Raw genomic sequence first — 16455 nt, forward strand, 5'->3', positions numbered from 1 at the left:
AGTCTAGTACCCAGATATCATATGTTATGACATGATAAGCAGCTCTGTGAACTCCATTTACCTGTCACATACCACATGCTTGCAGTGATGGACTCTGTTGTGTAAAGTCCAAAAAAGACTAAGAGTGAAAACTACTCAGAATCACCTGAAGAAAAGGAACAACATTTGTAGACCTCCCACTCCACCAAGGACGTGTAGGTGCTGGGCCTCCTCCATCGCCAAACTCTCACCACCCGACGCCTGGAGGAAGAACGCCTCATTTTCTGCCTTGGGACCTTGAAACCACATGGGATTAATGTCAATTCCACCAATTTCCTAATTTCCCCATCCCATTTTATCCCAGTCCTAAGCCTCCAACTCGGCACCGCCCTCTTGACCCTGTCCATTGTCTTTCCCATCTATCTGCTCCACTCTCCTCTCTGACCTACTGCCTTCTGCCCCACCTTCATCTACTTATTGCATTCCCAACTACCTTCCCCTCCCAGCCCCAAATTATGAGCAATTTTAAAAATACTGGCTTTCTGAAAAAGAACATTTTGAAGCTCAAAGCAGTAAATCACTACAGAACAACCAGCTGTTTTGGAAGAATTTGATTTAATTCAACAGTGATGCATATTTATCAAAAATAGGCAAATATAAAAAAAGGTACAGAAAACAGTAGCAAATTTTATAGTATTTTAAAATAAAATTGTATTCCTGAATAGAAGACAAGTTTATAGAACGTAAAATATAAAACAGTGTTGAAATTATTCAGATTTAAAATGCTTTCCCAGGCATACGTTTCATCAACACATGATGAAGTAGTGGAAAAAGTCAAGACTTCCTAATAAATTCAAGATCTGAGGTAGTCCTAAAGAGTACGAGAGTGGACCAAATGGAGAAAATGATTAAAATACAAAATTGCTTCAAAACTCAATGTCAAATCAGAAGTGGAACAAGTTAATGCACCACTAGGTTATACAGCTGATGAAATTATGAATTATCAGAAGATTAAGAAAGATAGACATTACAAAGTGTTGAAAATTAAGAACAAATGGAATTCTAGAATGGGCATGATCCACCAGAAAAGCTAATCTTCCAGAAGAAACTGCAGACAATTTCATTAATGATTTCATTAATTTCATCAATTCCAAAATTAAAGCAATGTTCTGAGTGTCACTACAACATAAAGAATAACATTTGAGAATGTGTATATCCAGAATCAAGAAAGCTTACCCCTGAATAAAGAAGTGGGTTTTGCCCTCACCATTCTGTAGTTAGTTCATGTGGTTCAACCACTTAATGAGAAAGCTACCAATGTCAGATTTATGAAAACAGAATCCATGGAAACTGTTATAGGTTACCCAAGATTAATTGCTGAACTTGAGAAGTTACAACCAGCACAAATCACTTACTGGAGTTAGACTTATTTTACACTATCAGCATGGAAGAAAACACTGACTTCACAGGGTTATAGGAAATGTTTTCTATCCCTGACTGCTCGGAAAGGTATCCTCAGACGTTATCAGCAAGATGTTCGACAAAAACCAAAATACAGCAGCTGAAATTAAACCATACAATCCACCTGAGCTTATTTGGTGAACTTTACTTGAACCAGTAAAGACAACATCTTAGCCTGCTACACAATTGGATGACACATAACAGTCAATACCACTGATGATGTTCATATGAAAGAGATCTCCACACCAAATAAAAGATTTGTCAGAAGACTTATCCTACAGATGTTGCTTGAACTACCAGTCAGTGTATGATCGTCTGCATTACTTTTAAATAATTTTCCAGTATGTTGCATATAGTGCTGAAAGCATCTTACATAAAATTTGCTGTTCGTATACTGTCCAATCTGGACCTCAATGCCTGTACAACTCCTTTAGAGATGGAGTATGAAAGTAGTAGATCTGTTTGACCTTCGGGTCAGTAGTAACATCACAGTAGTGCCACTGAAAAATGTTGCTCCTCGTATATCACCACTGCAGACGTATTGAGTATTTCCAGTGTTTCTGATTTGATTTCATATCCTTTGTGGTGTATATTTCAATACTGTGTGGCTGAGCTCTTGGATCTTGCCTAATATAATTATTACAGGCACACTGCAAGGAGAAGTTCGAAGACCATACTTAATGAGGTGGAAAACTATAATCTTTGTCATTGGAAGTTGCCAATAAGGGCAATTCAATATTCACTACAAATAGTTCCTTTCTCCTCACTCTGATTCTTCTGAGTTTCCTGTAGGAATGCTTCTATATTTAGAGTCATAGAGATGTACAGCATGGAAACAGACCCTTCGGTCCAACCCGTCCATGCCGACTAGATATCCCAACACAATCTAGTCCCACCTGCCAGCACCCGGTCCATATCCCTCCAAACCCTTCCTATTCATATACCCATCCAAATGCCTCTTAAATGTTGCAATTGTACCAGCCTCCACCACATCCTCTGGCAGCTCATTCCATACACGTACTACCCTCTGCATGAAAAAGTTGCCCCTTAGGTCTCTTTTATATCTTTCCCCTATCACCCTAAACCTATGCCCTCTAGTTCTGGACTCCCCGACCCCAGGGAAAAGACTTTGTCTATTTATCCTATCCATGCCCCTCATAATTTTGTAAACCTCTATAAAGTCACCCCTCAGCCTCCGACGCTCCATGGAAAACAGCCCCAGCCTATTTAGCCTCTCCCTGTAGCTCAGATCCTCCAACCCTGGCAACATCCTTGTAAATCTTTTCTGAACCGTTTCAAGTTTCACAACATCTTTCCGATAGGAAGGAGACCAGAATTGCATGCAGTATTCCAACAGTGGCCTAACCAATGTCCTGTACAGCCGCAACATGACCTCCCAACTCCTGTACTCAATACTCTGACCAATAAAGGAAAGCATACCAAACGCCTTCTTCCCTATCCTGTCTACCTGCAACTCCACTTTCAAGGTGTTATGAACCTGCACTCCAAGGTCTGTTTGTTCAGCAACACTCACTAGGACCTTACCATTAAGTGTATAAGTCCTGCTAAGATTTGCTTTCCCAAAATGCAGCACCTCACATTTATCTGAATTAAACTCCATCTGCCACTTCTCAGCCCATTGGCCCATTTGGTCCAGATCCTGTTGTAATCTGAGGTAACCCTCTTCGCTGTCCACTACTCCTCCAATTTTGGTGTCATCTGCAAACTTACTAATTGTACCTGTTATGCTCGCATCCAAATCATTTATGTAAATGACAAAAAGTAGAGGGCCCAGCACCGATTCTTGTGGCACTCCACTGGTCACAGGCCTCCAGTCTGAAAAACAACCCTCCACCACCACCCTCTATCCTCTACCTTTGAGCCAGTTCTGTATCCAAATGGCTAGTTCTCCCTGTATTCCATGAGATCTAACCTTGCTAATCAGTCTCCCATGGGGAACCTTGTCGAACGCCTTACTGAAGCCCATATAGATCACATCTACTGCTGTGCCCTCATCAGTCTTCTTTGTTACTTCTTCAAAAAACTCAATCAAGTTTGTTTGTATAAAAAACTTTGCTTGTACGTTTCACAGTGGTTTTACTAGATGGCCAGTACAATGGATTGTTGTGATTATAAACAAAAGTTTATTAAAGATGTTTATTTGAAGCTTATCTTTCCTCCAACGGACAAGCTCCCATTCAGAGTTATCTCTTGCACTTAGGTCTTATTTTAATTCGGTAAAAGACACATTCATGGGTACCACGTGCAAATACACTGTCATGCTGACCATAGAAAGAATGGAGGGTTTAGCGCAGCTCATTCCAAAATGAGGTTTGGAACCCCAGGTTGATCCTGAGCTTGAAGAACAATGGGGCACTGACTAAGTTGAAAGCAGCAGTGCTCCTGCTCCAACAGGCCCCTTCTCTCATGGAACCCCTCCTTTAGTTTAATGTCTCAGTTCTCATTGAGGGGTTGTAAATAACTTTCAGCCTCCGTATGGCATCATAGAGGGAAATTACTTGAGAAACACTGATTACTTGTTAGATTGGGGTAGAGTGAGACTTTGGTGAGTGCACATCTACAATACAGCTTACTAAGTATACACAAGTGCAAACAATAAATTGGCCTATGAAAAATGCTGATTTTTTTACATGTCACCTCCAGCATAAAAATTGACATAATGCTTGAAATAAGTCTCCTAGGCCCTTCATCTCCGGGGCTCCAGAACTTGAACTTGTCTGGATCCTTAGGTGTTTTTGCTGCTTTGGTCTAGGTACATTCTTTTAAGGCTAGGCCTGACTGCTCCAATTCACAATCCATTCTGACTAAGGGACTGGAGTGGGAATAACTTCTTCCACCCACTGCTTCAAGCACTGCTGGCTTTTTAAGGTAGAGCAGAAGTTCTCCCTTTGCAAAACCACAAAAAAAACCAGCTGAGTTTATGATTGTTCTGATAGACTCAAGCTCAGTTTTCATAATCTAACAGAAACAACCATGGATTTCTGGGCAATGATATACAAACAATCAGCATTTGTATGCCCAGGACTGTAAGATTAAGCACTTTGTTCTTGTAAAACCACTGTTTTCATACATTAGCGTGATTTCATGAAGAGGAATGAAATCATTGCAAAAAACATGCCTCTATCTGTTTTTCATCTTTCTTCTACATAACTTCAAAGTCAATCCCAGTTAAATATAATTGCTATGCCATTATTAAACCAAGACATCTAAATTAAATTGTTAACATACATTTCAGTGCACTGCATTCATTTGAACTCTTGCAACTAGTCAATATTTGGATATGTGAATAACTTGCGATATATATTTGTTCTGCTTTTATCAGAAGACAAATTTTGATGACCATAATAACTGTTATAGAGTGTGTGCAACAAAACACCATTTTTAAATTCCTATTACATTTTCAAAACTGTTGTCACCTAGTAAAAACCAGATGAGCACCATCAAGATACTGGACTTGAGTTGTTAATAGATGTCTAGTTTAGACATGCTCCATTCAGTGATACAACTTGTACCTACAAAAAATTTCACTGAATTGATGGAAGCAGAGAATTGGTGCAGGGATCAAGAACCTCTGGCATAGCTCAGCACTCTCAGGAATATAAGCTGAGAACTTGCTGGTTTCATCGTGCCAGTTTCTTTCTAATTAATTAATTAGAATTAACTAATTTATTAATGTTCAGTTTTGATGATTCTTAAGAAATGTCAGATTTTTATAGCCCTCTGAAAACTGAATATGAAACACGTGCTATTATGGTAGTTTATATACTTTGGTTTACAAAGGCAATTTAAAAAGTCTGATTGATTTTCCTGCTTTCACTGCTGAGGCTTTAAAATTACTGTTTACTTGTCCCAGAATAGGTACTTTATTTATTTGCAACTTTGTACTATCAAGTTCTGCTTTGATTGAGGTGTTCACTTGTACATTAAGTTACTTCACTGGAGTTTGACTATCACTGTGTTCACGTTCTGCACGTAGCACTGTCGTTAAATCAACAAGCAGTTGGCTAAGAGCCAGACCTCACCGGAAGCAGCTATCCTGCTCCCAAACATTTCAGTTTATGATTATGTTACAAAATATATGACAAGTTACATCTATTAATAATTATTTTCCAGCATTATAACTAAATTGACAATGCTTTTAAATATCTTTATTCTTTGTTCCGTTTACTAGTTGTTGGAATTTTATCAGATCTATAACTAAGAAACTCTCAGCTATTCATAGGCACAAAAAGATCCCTTTATCTCGTGCTGATTGCATCTCATTCTTGAGTTGGTGATGTTTATTACATCTAGGAAGTTTGGTTTCTCTGGTCGAGTGAGGTTTGTGGTAGAAAGCTGCTGTGCTTGTTTATAGATTTCACTCTTGATTTATCTTGGTTTATGAATCTCATGTTTTGTGAGAGGACGTAGTGGTTAAACTCCAATTTACAATATCTATGTCTGTCACCCAATTTTAGTTTTTCTTGGTCTTTTGTTGCTAATGTCTATACTTTTGTTTTAATATCCTATTTAAAGGTGTTGACTTCTTCCTGAGGTACAATCTCATTTCTGAGATGCAGGTTCACAGGAGGTATGTTCTAGTACCTCACTCAAGTCAGTCATCAATGAAATTTGACATTAAATATTGGTAGGCTATTCAATTAATGAAGGCAGTACAATAAAACTCAATTTTATTCTAACTTGACATCCACATGCATCTTCGAATAGATTAGATTACTTACAGTGTGGAAACAGGCCCTTCGGCCCAACCAGTCCACACCGACCCTCCGAAGAGTAACCCACCCAGACCCATTTCCCTCCTAATACTAACACTAGTGGGCAATTTAGCTTGGGAGGAGAAAGTGAGGACTGCAGATGCTGGAGATCAGAGCTGAAAATGTGTTGCTGGAAAAGCGCAGCAGGTCAGGCAGCATCCAAGGAGCAGGAGAGTCGATGTTTCAGGCATGAGCCCTTCTTCAGGATGCTGCCTGACCTGCTGCGTTTTTCCAGCAACACATTTTCAAAGCAATTTAGCATGGCCAATTCACCTGACCTACACATCTTTGGATTGTGGGAGGAAACCGGAGCTCCCGGAGGAAACCCACGACACAGGGAGAACGTGCAAACTCCACACAGACAGTCAGCCAAGACTGGAATCGAACCTGGGACCTTGGTGCTGTGAGGCAGCAGTGCTAACCACTGATCAATGTGCCACGGTTACTGCATGTGGGATCCTTGGTTGATGTACCACTTCTTAACCTAGGCTGTAGAAGCAATTGATACTACCCTAGTTCAAAAAATCAGAGTATGGTTACAGCAAGAAGAAGGTAATTTGGTCTGTAGAGTCTCTACTCGCTCTACGAAGGATCAAGTTATGTATTCACTGGTTTCTTTTTAGATAATGATCCAATCCTCTTTTTAATGTCTCAGTTGAACTTCCACCACAGCCTCAAGTTGTGCATTCCAGACTCTAACCAGTTGCAGTATGAAGAAGATGTTCTTCATATCAGTATTGCTTATTTTGCCAAATACTTTAAATCTTTTGTCCTCTTCTCAATCTATCCACCAATAGAAGTAGTTTTCCCAAAACACTATGTCCAGACTTCTCATGATTTGAGTACCTCTGTCAACTGTCTCTTAACCTTCTGTTTTCTGTGGAAAGCAGTTCCATTTCTTCATCTTTTCTGTGTAACTGATATTATTCAACCTTGGAGTCATTCCTGTGATTTCCTTTTCTGCACATTGTTTATTGCATTCACATTTTTTTCTAAAGTGTGGGGATCACAACTGGACACAGTGCATCAGTTGAGATGAAACCAGTGTTTCATACAAGTTTTAACATCACTTTCTTGCTTCTCGTAATGCCCCTCTATTTATTAACCATTCCATCAATCTGACCTGTTATGAATACCTAGGACATCTGTTCCTGCACCTCATTTACAAATATAAGCAAGCTTTCCTTATTTAATTGAATTTGTCCCTTTTGCCTATTCATTTTGTTCCAAATGATCTTTCTAGAAACTTCTTCAGTACCAAGGTTGAACTTTCTGGCCACCGGTTGCTGGGCTTATTTTTGCAATTCTTTACTCTCAATTTTCTGCCTCAGAGCACTGTGGAAGCTCCGGCTTTGGGGTAAAAGGCATTAAAGTTTTTAATCAGCTATGATCAGATTAAACACAGAGCAGACTTGATGGACTGAATGGCCTATTCCTGTTCCTGTGTTCCTCTTGCACCACCCCGAGTCTAAGGAAGACTGGAAAATTATGGCCACTGCCTCTGCAATTTCCACGCTCATTTCTCTCAGTATTCTTGAATGTGTCCCTTTGGTCTTGCTGTCTTAGCAAACTGAAGTGCAGAGAGTCTACACATTACTTCCTTATCGAGTTGAGACTAGCCGACTCAGCACAAATCTGGACTACTCCTGTGATTTGTTTTAAAATCATAAAGGTTTACTTTTCCATTCTATTTCCCTATTCAGAAATAAATGATAGCTGGGAGCCAGAAGCTGTGAGAGATCAGTCACATTAGCTGCTGTGAATGGAAAAAAAAGTATGTATTTAGTTTATTAAGATATTGGCAGCATGTGTTCTTCCCCTCTCTTTCAAAAAGGAAGTGCAAATCCAAAAATGTACAGCATCTTCTCTGGCATTTCAGTTTAAAAAAAAAGGTGTAATGATATAAGTTAAGTGCTGTTGAGCTTTTGAACCACTGTAAAATACAACAATATATGCGTAAGTAACCATGAGAGTGAAATCACTTTTGCATTTCAGCATTCCTGGACTAACTAATTTTCCAAATCAATGGTAAATTGAATAGTTACAACAATTGGTTTGCATTGTTTTAATTGTGCTTTAGATATGGTCTTGAACTTGCTGAAAATAAGCAGCTGTAATAGAAAAACTTAGAAGCATAGGAGATAGGAGCAGGAGGAGGCTATTCAGCCCTTTGAGCCTGCTCCGCCATTCATCTCGATCATGGCCGATTCTCCAACTCAACAGCCTAATCTTACTTTCTCCTCCGAACCTTTGATCCCATTCGCCCCAAGTGTTATATCGAGTCATGCCTTGAATACATTTAAGGTTTTAAAAAGTGATAATAGAAGAGAGGCTGAGGGGTGATGATTTTGGCAGGTTGATGAAAAGTGAATAGTGGCAGTTAAGCCCAACCAAATCCTTAGAAGGAGATCTTGTAAAGAATTAGGGGCCCTATTTGCTTGTGCCCTGAATACCAATGGAGAGGCCTTAATCAGTACGGTGTACCTCTTCCATAAAATGGAATGTGGCATACATACCTGTCTAGGCCCACAAATTTTGTGCAAACAAGCAATCTTGGCTGATGTTGATTATATAAATTGCTAAACCTACCAACATCAAAAAAATGGACTGGCATCAGCCATTTAATAGAGATAATTAGCATTGATTGTTTAAAAATGCTGCAGAACCAGTGGCATAATAAAATTAACATTTTATTTGCAAGTTTAGTCACGAAGTTCAAAGTAACTTAAAGCACAATTTTAAACTTATTTAAATGGATTTGCTGTTCCATCAAATCAATCTTCGATCTTAGTTTTGGTGCTAAAATTGATCTGTGGTAGTGGTCTTTGTTTATTTTAAATTCCAATGTGGTGACTTTGATAGAATGCAATTGAATTCTTCTTTTATATTTCTTTGTTTTAGTTCATGCTTGGAATATGGAAGTCACTGGCAAGTGCAGCTATTAAAACTCACTCCTATTAACAAATGCTTGTTACAAATGCTTGAGTTGCTTGTCATGCCATTTCAGAGGGCAGTTATGAATCACATTGGTGGGGGAAAAGGAAGTCACACTTCAGTCAGAATGGATAAGGTAATTAGTAAACCAGTTGGGCTATCACAACAATTCACCTCAACCGCTGTTTCTGTTTTCTTTCCAGATTACTTTTTAAATTCAAATTCTCAAAACTGCCTTAGTAAGATTTGAATTTGAATTTTGATTAGTAGCCTCAGCCTCAAGAGTACTAGTCCAGTAATGTGTAGGTAATCATATTACAGTGACTACATAGAGTGTAAATATGCATTGCATAGTGTTTGACATTCTGACAGTATTATCCGAATATGATGCAGGTGCTGTTGTTGTTGGCATATTTCTTTTCTTGTTCGGTGGTTCAATTTTTTCTTGAATAGCATCGATATCAGTCTGTATAAATTGACTTTTTAAATCTCAAAAATCCCTCCAAAAGCAGGGGTTAACTTATATGTTGATTAGCAAAAATGAACCAACAGTGTGGGTGGTCACCAGCTTTGATGTTTGTCACACGGGGTCAGTTCTATGTGGGTGTGAAAATTGAGACGACTACTAATATGAATTTAGTATGTTGCGGCTGAAAAATTAGAGTAGGGGTTTGACTGATGATGAGTAGATGTGAAAACATTGTTTATGGGGCAAAAAGTCTTGGGTCAATTTATATGCTGTGATCTATTTTATTTATGCCACCAAACAAGCTCAGTAAAGTCTGTACTTTATGGATTTAGTCCCTCAGCTGTGCTGCCTGTTTTTGCAAAGCCAAACTGAAGTATAAGTTATTGGAATGAAATCAATAGTTTTGCAACTGCTGTGGCTTTCAGTTCATGATTGTGAGCACGTACTGCACTGTACACTTAAGGCATGAAGTATTTGCAGATCACACAGAGCATTAACACTGACCTCATTCCATTCAGCTTACTTGCCAATGGAAACTGTTCTTTATCATTGACAGAAGATAAGATTGGAACATTTTGAGTTTTGAAGAAAATACTCTACTAATTTTTATGCAGATGCTAATTACATGCAGGATTTTTGATCAAAATGTAAAATATGGAGTTGATCCATGTACTAGGTGGAACCATATATGAAGCAGACTATTCATATAGTGCAGTGCCAACAAAAAAAAAATCAGTCTTGCAGCCAAGTTTTTTTTCACATATCTTTCATAAAGCTTAAATAAGGCAGCATTAAATAAGTATAATGACTGATTTTGCTGTAGTTTTCTACTTGCTTTCTAAGACTTTTAAAATACAATTTTGAATGTAAATTTCTCCTGTTAAAAACTGATGATAGACACCAGAAATTTTACCATAGATTAAGTAAAAATATTAAAAGCTGTATAACATTAGAATCTTTTAAAACCTTTTTTACTGAATGTAATATATGCAAAATCTATTATTGATGGGGTTTGTAATCTTAGTTGAGATTAGAAAATTACAGCTATTACTGGTGACATTTGCCCTCTTGTTCCCTAGTCATTAAATCATTAATAACATTTGAATTATCTGGATTCAATGAGGGGAACTTTAAGATTAAAGTTTTTCTGTTAATTGTGATTGCATTTCATGACTCCATTTTCAAACAATTCAGTTATATTGTTTCACTCGCTGAAACACAATACTGATGAAATCGCCTTCTGTGACTGTACAGTGTTTTTTTTCTGCAAAGTAGAAACATCCACTCCACCTTTGTTGAATCCACCTTATTTTTTATCCTGGGGGATACACACTGTGCCTAGACTGCAGGTGAATGACCAATTCCAGACTTGTGCTTAATACTAGAATGTGCATTACAATGAGTTGAGTCGAATATAAAACCTGGCATTTCACAAATTACACTTAGAATGTCGAACATTTTGAGTTCTGACTAAAACACACTTTTATTGCATATAACTTTTTATTACATCATTCATACTAGGACCTGTGGTCAGAATTTTAAACCATTGGAGATTGGAGCTGGGAGACTGTTCAATTTGGTGAGTGCAATAGGGTGCTCTGCTCATCACCTTCCTGCTACCACTGGCATTTCCCAGTTGCAGGTCAGGTAGAATGCAGTCTGCCTACCTTTACGTGAATTGAACATGTTCAGTGACCATTAATGGTATTTCACCAGTGGCGGTTGAGCCCTGTGACATTTAAGGAGTCCAATCTAGCAGCCTCGGTGCAGGCATGTGGAGGGTGGAGAGGATTAGTTCCTTCTGATTGGAACCTTATGGTTCACAGAGAGTTTCTCCAGTAGCAGCAAGTGTATCTCTTGTTGAAAGATCTCCTGCCCTTGAAATCAACCCAACTAATTTCCATATTTCTAGGATCAGCCTGATTGGTCCCAGCGTGACTTGAACCCATTTTCTGTATCAGTAGTGGCTGATTTGGGGACTTCTGTACTTCTAACTATGGGCACTACTCCCAGTGACGTTGTTGGGGTTGGAAAGTTGCTATCCCTATAAAAGATTGACATCTTTCTAGGATATAGAACATCAGCATTTCCAGAGCTCAAGCATAGGCTTCTCTAATTCTTTGATCAAAGCCTTCGTATAAAATGTAAAATTCAGCATTTCTGTTGTTAGTTGTATTTATTCCATCACATTTATGTGCTGATTCCTAAATTATTTTAAATTATTCTTGCATGCATTTTTGACATAAAGGCTCTGACATCTGCCTGGAATTAAGTCAGAAATGGGTAACACGTGACCTGTGGAATCAGAATTTCAAGTTAGCTCTATTCATGACCTGTACTATCTTACCTTAATTTGAAAACTATTGGGTTGCAACCCCACAAACCCATCCTGTGATGTTGGGGTTGTCATTACTGAACAACCTCGATTATCCCAGCATCAATTATCCAAACTTCGGATTATCCGAACAAGATCTCAAGGTCCTGTAAAAACGTTATCAGTTATCTGACCAATCGGTTATCCAAACAAAATATTCCCTGCCCGTCTCATTCAGATAATCAAAGTTGTTCTGTATATGAACTAGGCAAAGTCTGAATTTCATCTCCAAGGCTATTTTTGTCATCATGTGAAAGATTATAGAAGCCGATGGGAATGCCATTAGGTAAATTTAATTTGCAATTGGGGAAACCTGCTGAAGATTCAGGAACCTTTTGACAAGTATGCTTTTTTAAAAAAAAGTCTTGCTAATGCCTCCCGTATCTACTCATATCTCTCCCCACTCTATAACTCCTATGCATCCTCTATACTCTCTTTTCCAATATTTAGTACATGTAGAAATAGACTGTATAACTGTGACAAGTTTTTGAAATGCTCCTAAAATTGTTAAAACAAGCAAACAAGCATTGATAAGCTGTATTACAAATATCTTCTGATCTTATAATATCATAAAATTGTCAAATCAACCACAGCTTATCAATGAATCAAATTTATTTATCATTAACCCTTTTTCAAAGCAATTGTGCTTATTGCATCAGTTTCAGGAGCAGTTCAAAACTTGTCAGCCTTGCAAATAGCTCAGTGATTCTGCAAAATAATACTAGGAGAGTGGGAATGGAGAATCCATAGAGTGGACATGTGTGCAGTGGATAAGGCCTGGAAGGGAAATGAGGCAATGAAAAGAAAAGGGAAAAAAAAATCTGGCTGGAGGAAGCATGGGACATGAAAGATATATGAAGGACATGGAAGGGTCAGGGAAATATGAGGGGTGAGGAATATGAATCCTAACAACCCCGTGCAGGATTGGAGCAATGCCATAGCACACTGAGAAGGATCTTCAGATTTAGCTTGCCATCATGCCTGTTTTGCCACCACATGCCTGCTTCCTGGTGTGACATTACTACCACCTGACCCTGACTCCTGAAGGCTTAAAAACTTGAGGGAGTTTCTTGACTTTTGGAAATCATAAACACAATGTTGGAAAATGTCTCAGCTTGTGTTTCCTCAGAAGGAAACACGAAAGGAAAAATCTGATCTGGATAGTTCAAAAGAGAATGGATTAGATGAATTTCCGTGAAGCATTTTAGATAATCTAAAACTTTTATTCCAAAGCGGGCAAGATCTTTAACTAAAAATCTAAAGAACTGCAGAGGTTGGAAATCCGAACCAGAGATTGCTGGAAAAAACTTGGGTCTGGCAGCATCTGTGGAGAGAAATCAGAGTTGACATTTCGGGTCCAGTAACCCTTCGTCAGTCCTTTAACTATATTATTAGAGCAAACATTTTATTAATAGGCATCTATTGGACTAGAAGTGTACCAATTGATCAAATATTCTGACTGATCAAGAGGTCGATATAATCAGTGTAAGAAACATATGCTAAGTAATAGAAACATTATGCAGGGCGTACACAAATCATGGTTATATTTTATTTACAGCATAAATCACTCAAATAATAATGTATTCTTGCCTTTAAGAAAACATGACAGCAGAGAGCCTTCTTATCCGCACCTTTTATTGACTATTTGGACATCACTGTAGATCACAATAATAGAGCAAACATTCGGTATTTCAAGTATATAATTTTTGCCGATACATCGAGAGTGCCCGTTCATAATGTGCTAGTTAAAACAAAGTTTTCTGCATTTTGATAATCAAACAACGTGTTTATAGTCATTGAACATATTGGACCAGTAGTGATTATTATTAGGGTATGACCATCTGAGCCTTTCAACCAAAGACAGTTGTTCAATGACATGTCATTTCCCAGTAATCAATTCTCTCTGGTACCATTAGTAGGGCATTAAATAATTCTCATTTTCAATGAACACAGACAAGTGAAACTTCATATTTGCAGTAAACAAGCTATGGCTAAGATTTTCCACTTTGCAGTCTCTGTGAGGGGGTGGGTGCCATCAGTGGTGACTGACACTCCATCCCCAACAACCAAGAAGCCTGCTGAATTGAGGTCCAACCATCTTGTTAAGGTTTTGACGGCCAAAATCTTTTTAAGAGCTCCTCAGCAAGCCTCTCAGCAAATTGCAGGCCTTGATATTGAAATTCTGTTGTGCCAGAAATTGTCTGCCACTCAGAGGCAAGCAGTTTTGGGTCTTGGACATCATTGCTGAAGACCTTGTCTTCAGGGGATCCAATGGCGAGAAGGTAAATCTCTTTCAGGACTTTCTGGGTGGGGACCATTGGGACAGTGGGGTTTGAGGCAATCCTACCCCCAGTTGGCTCTTCTTGGCATTTCTCCAAGAGCAAAGAATTTAGGAATGTTGAACTCATTGGTACCTACTCAGCCCTATCTGTGATCGGCATATTCGCTCACAGCAAATGGAAGTGAAGATGCAATCACCTCTGGGGCCAAATGCACCTAGTCTTCTACACCGATTCTCTTAACAGCATGGCTCTTCAATGAGTCTCAAAGATGTCTATGGCACTTCTGATGGAGCATCTCCAGTTGTCATGATCTATGGTCTGTGTTTCCTGCTGGCAGTAGTCAACGTGATATGCTTCTTCAGGAGTCCTTGAAACAGTACCAAGAGGCCCTATTGTTCCACTGTTCGACCAGTGACCAGCTCGCCATGCAGTATGATCTTGGGCAGGTGACTGTTGTTCACCTTGTCAGTGTAACTAACAGAAACAGTTGTAGCTATTAATTTTAGTTTATCCTTAATTTCTGGATCTAGCCTCCATCTACTTCCTTATATTGCACCATTGGACTATGATCACCTACTGAGCTATGCTAACTTTGTGTCCTTTTATATGATTTCAGCCAATAGTTTTAGTTTCTGATCTCAGTTTCACTCCTGATTGCCATGGCTGGCTAATTTCTCTTTACAATTGGAATTTGTCTCACAACACAAGCTGTGAAACTACAGATTTGAACATAGCACTTTACTCTTTGGTTTTGTATGCTTGCCTGAGGAGTGTGTCTAATTTCCCTCCACCCCATACCCAAACCCCTCAATAACTGTTCTCTAATCGTGTCTTATTTCACAATGTTTATCAATCATTTAAATGATATGAATAAAAAGCTACATATTTTTGTTAATGAGGCCAAGATGGGTGGTATGGTAAGCAGTTTTAACAGAAGCATAAAATTGGAGATATTTGTAGATTTGTCCTCTTGTGTGGTTCCTCCTTTCCCATTATTTAATTTATAACCCTCTCCAGCCCAAGTTACAAGATTTGTCAAGATATTAGTCCCTGCATAGTTGATGTTAAGCTAATTCCAATGGAACAACTCCCTCTTTCTTCAGCACTGGTATCCATGCCCCATGAAGCAAAACCAATTCCTCCCACACCAAACTTTGAGTGTGATTTCAATTTCCTTTCCCTCTTTATTTTTTTGCTCTGTTTCCCTCATTGTTTACTGAAAATGTTCTTCATTACCATACAAATGAAGAGTTTCTACCTTGTGGTGAATTCAAGCAGAGATCCTTTTAAGTATCTAGATCTTTAACATACCAGGACCACAAAACGGCAATTGTAAAATCACTCCTTTTATATTTCCTCCACTTTAAAACTTCAATTTTTTTTTCAGAAGTGATTCAAAATATATTTAGAAAAATGGCCATGCAACAAAACCTAATAGCACAGTTATATAAGGTAGATAACCAAGACCACAGCTCTGGTGCCAGTCTTACAGAAGGCTACTAATGGCAAGGAAATGTCACTAAAAACACACATGACACAAGTGGATTATGGGTTGGATTGAAGAAAAAAAGCATGCCTTTCTTCATTATCTCTACTTAAAGACAAAGCTAACAGAACAATGAGTTGTCTTTAAAAAGAAGAGGCTTTACATACAGTAAGTATCATTTCCATGAGGGAAAAGATTTCCATGGTGTACTGTCTGGACTGTACCCATTCTATGATTATAACCTGCATTGTTGCTGGATAATCAAAATCTAATAAGTAAGGAAAATTGCTTGCAAGTAAACCTTTTCTATTTTACTTCTTCAGGCAATGGTAGCCTGCTACCCAGGGAATGGAACAGGGTATGTCCGGCACGTTGACAATCCAACTGGTGATGGTCGTTGTGTGACATGTATTTATTACTTGAATAAAAACTGGGATGCAAAGGTATGAGATATTCCTTTCTTTCTCAAGTTATTGTTCAGCTCAGCTTTCTAGCAGTATGGTTATATAGGTTACATTTGTGCTTTTATTATTTCAGACAATACTTCTTAAAACAAATTGACTTTAATAATGAGTTTTTATTATTTAAATGTAAATGTTTCTATTCTGTTGGTTGTTTGTTGTAATATAAACAACTACATCAACAACTATACTTTCAAGAACATTTAGAAGTATTAGATACATGTACTTTTAATT

The 16455-nt window shown here is 38.3% G+C and overlaps 1 protein-coding gene across 3 annotated transcripts in view; it reads left to right on the plus strand.

Annotated features, from left to right (window-relative positions):
- egln3 (egl-9 family hypoxia-inducible factor 3) overlaps positions 1-16455 on the plus strand; it is a 44445-nt gene that overhangs the window by 16216 nt on the left and 11774 nt on the right. For all 3 annotated transcript variants that reach the window (XM_043697883.2, XM_043697882.2, XM_043697884.2), the window contains exon 2: positions 16084-16203. In XM_043697883.2, the coding sequence (XP_043553818.2) occupies positions 16084-16203 (120 nt within the window). The remainder of the gene's footprint in view (positions 1-16083; positions 16204-16455) is intronic.

The sequence above is a fragment of the Chiloscyllium plagiosum genome, unplaced genomic scaffold, assembly GCF_037043375.1.
Source record: "Chiloscyllium plagiosum isolate Xiang-an unplaced genomic scaffold, Cpla_swu_hap1 HiC_scaffold_8, whole genome shotgun sequence".
Classification (NCBI taxonomy): domain Eukaryota; kingdom Metazoa; phylum Chordata; class Chondrichthyes; order Orectolobiformes; family Hemiscylliidae; genus Chiloscyllium; species Chiloscyllium plagiosum.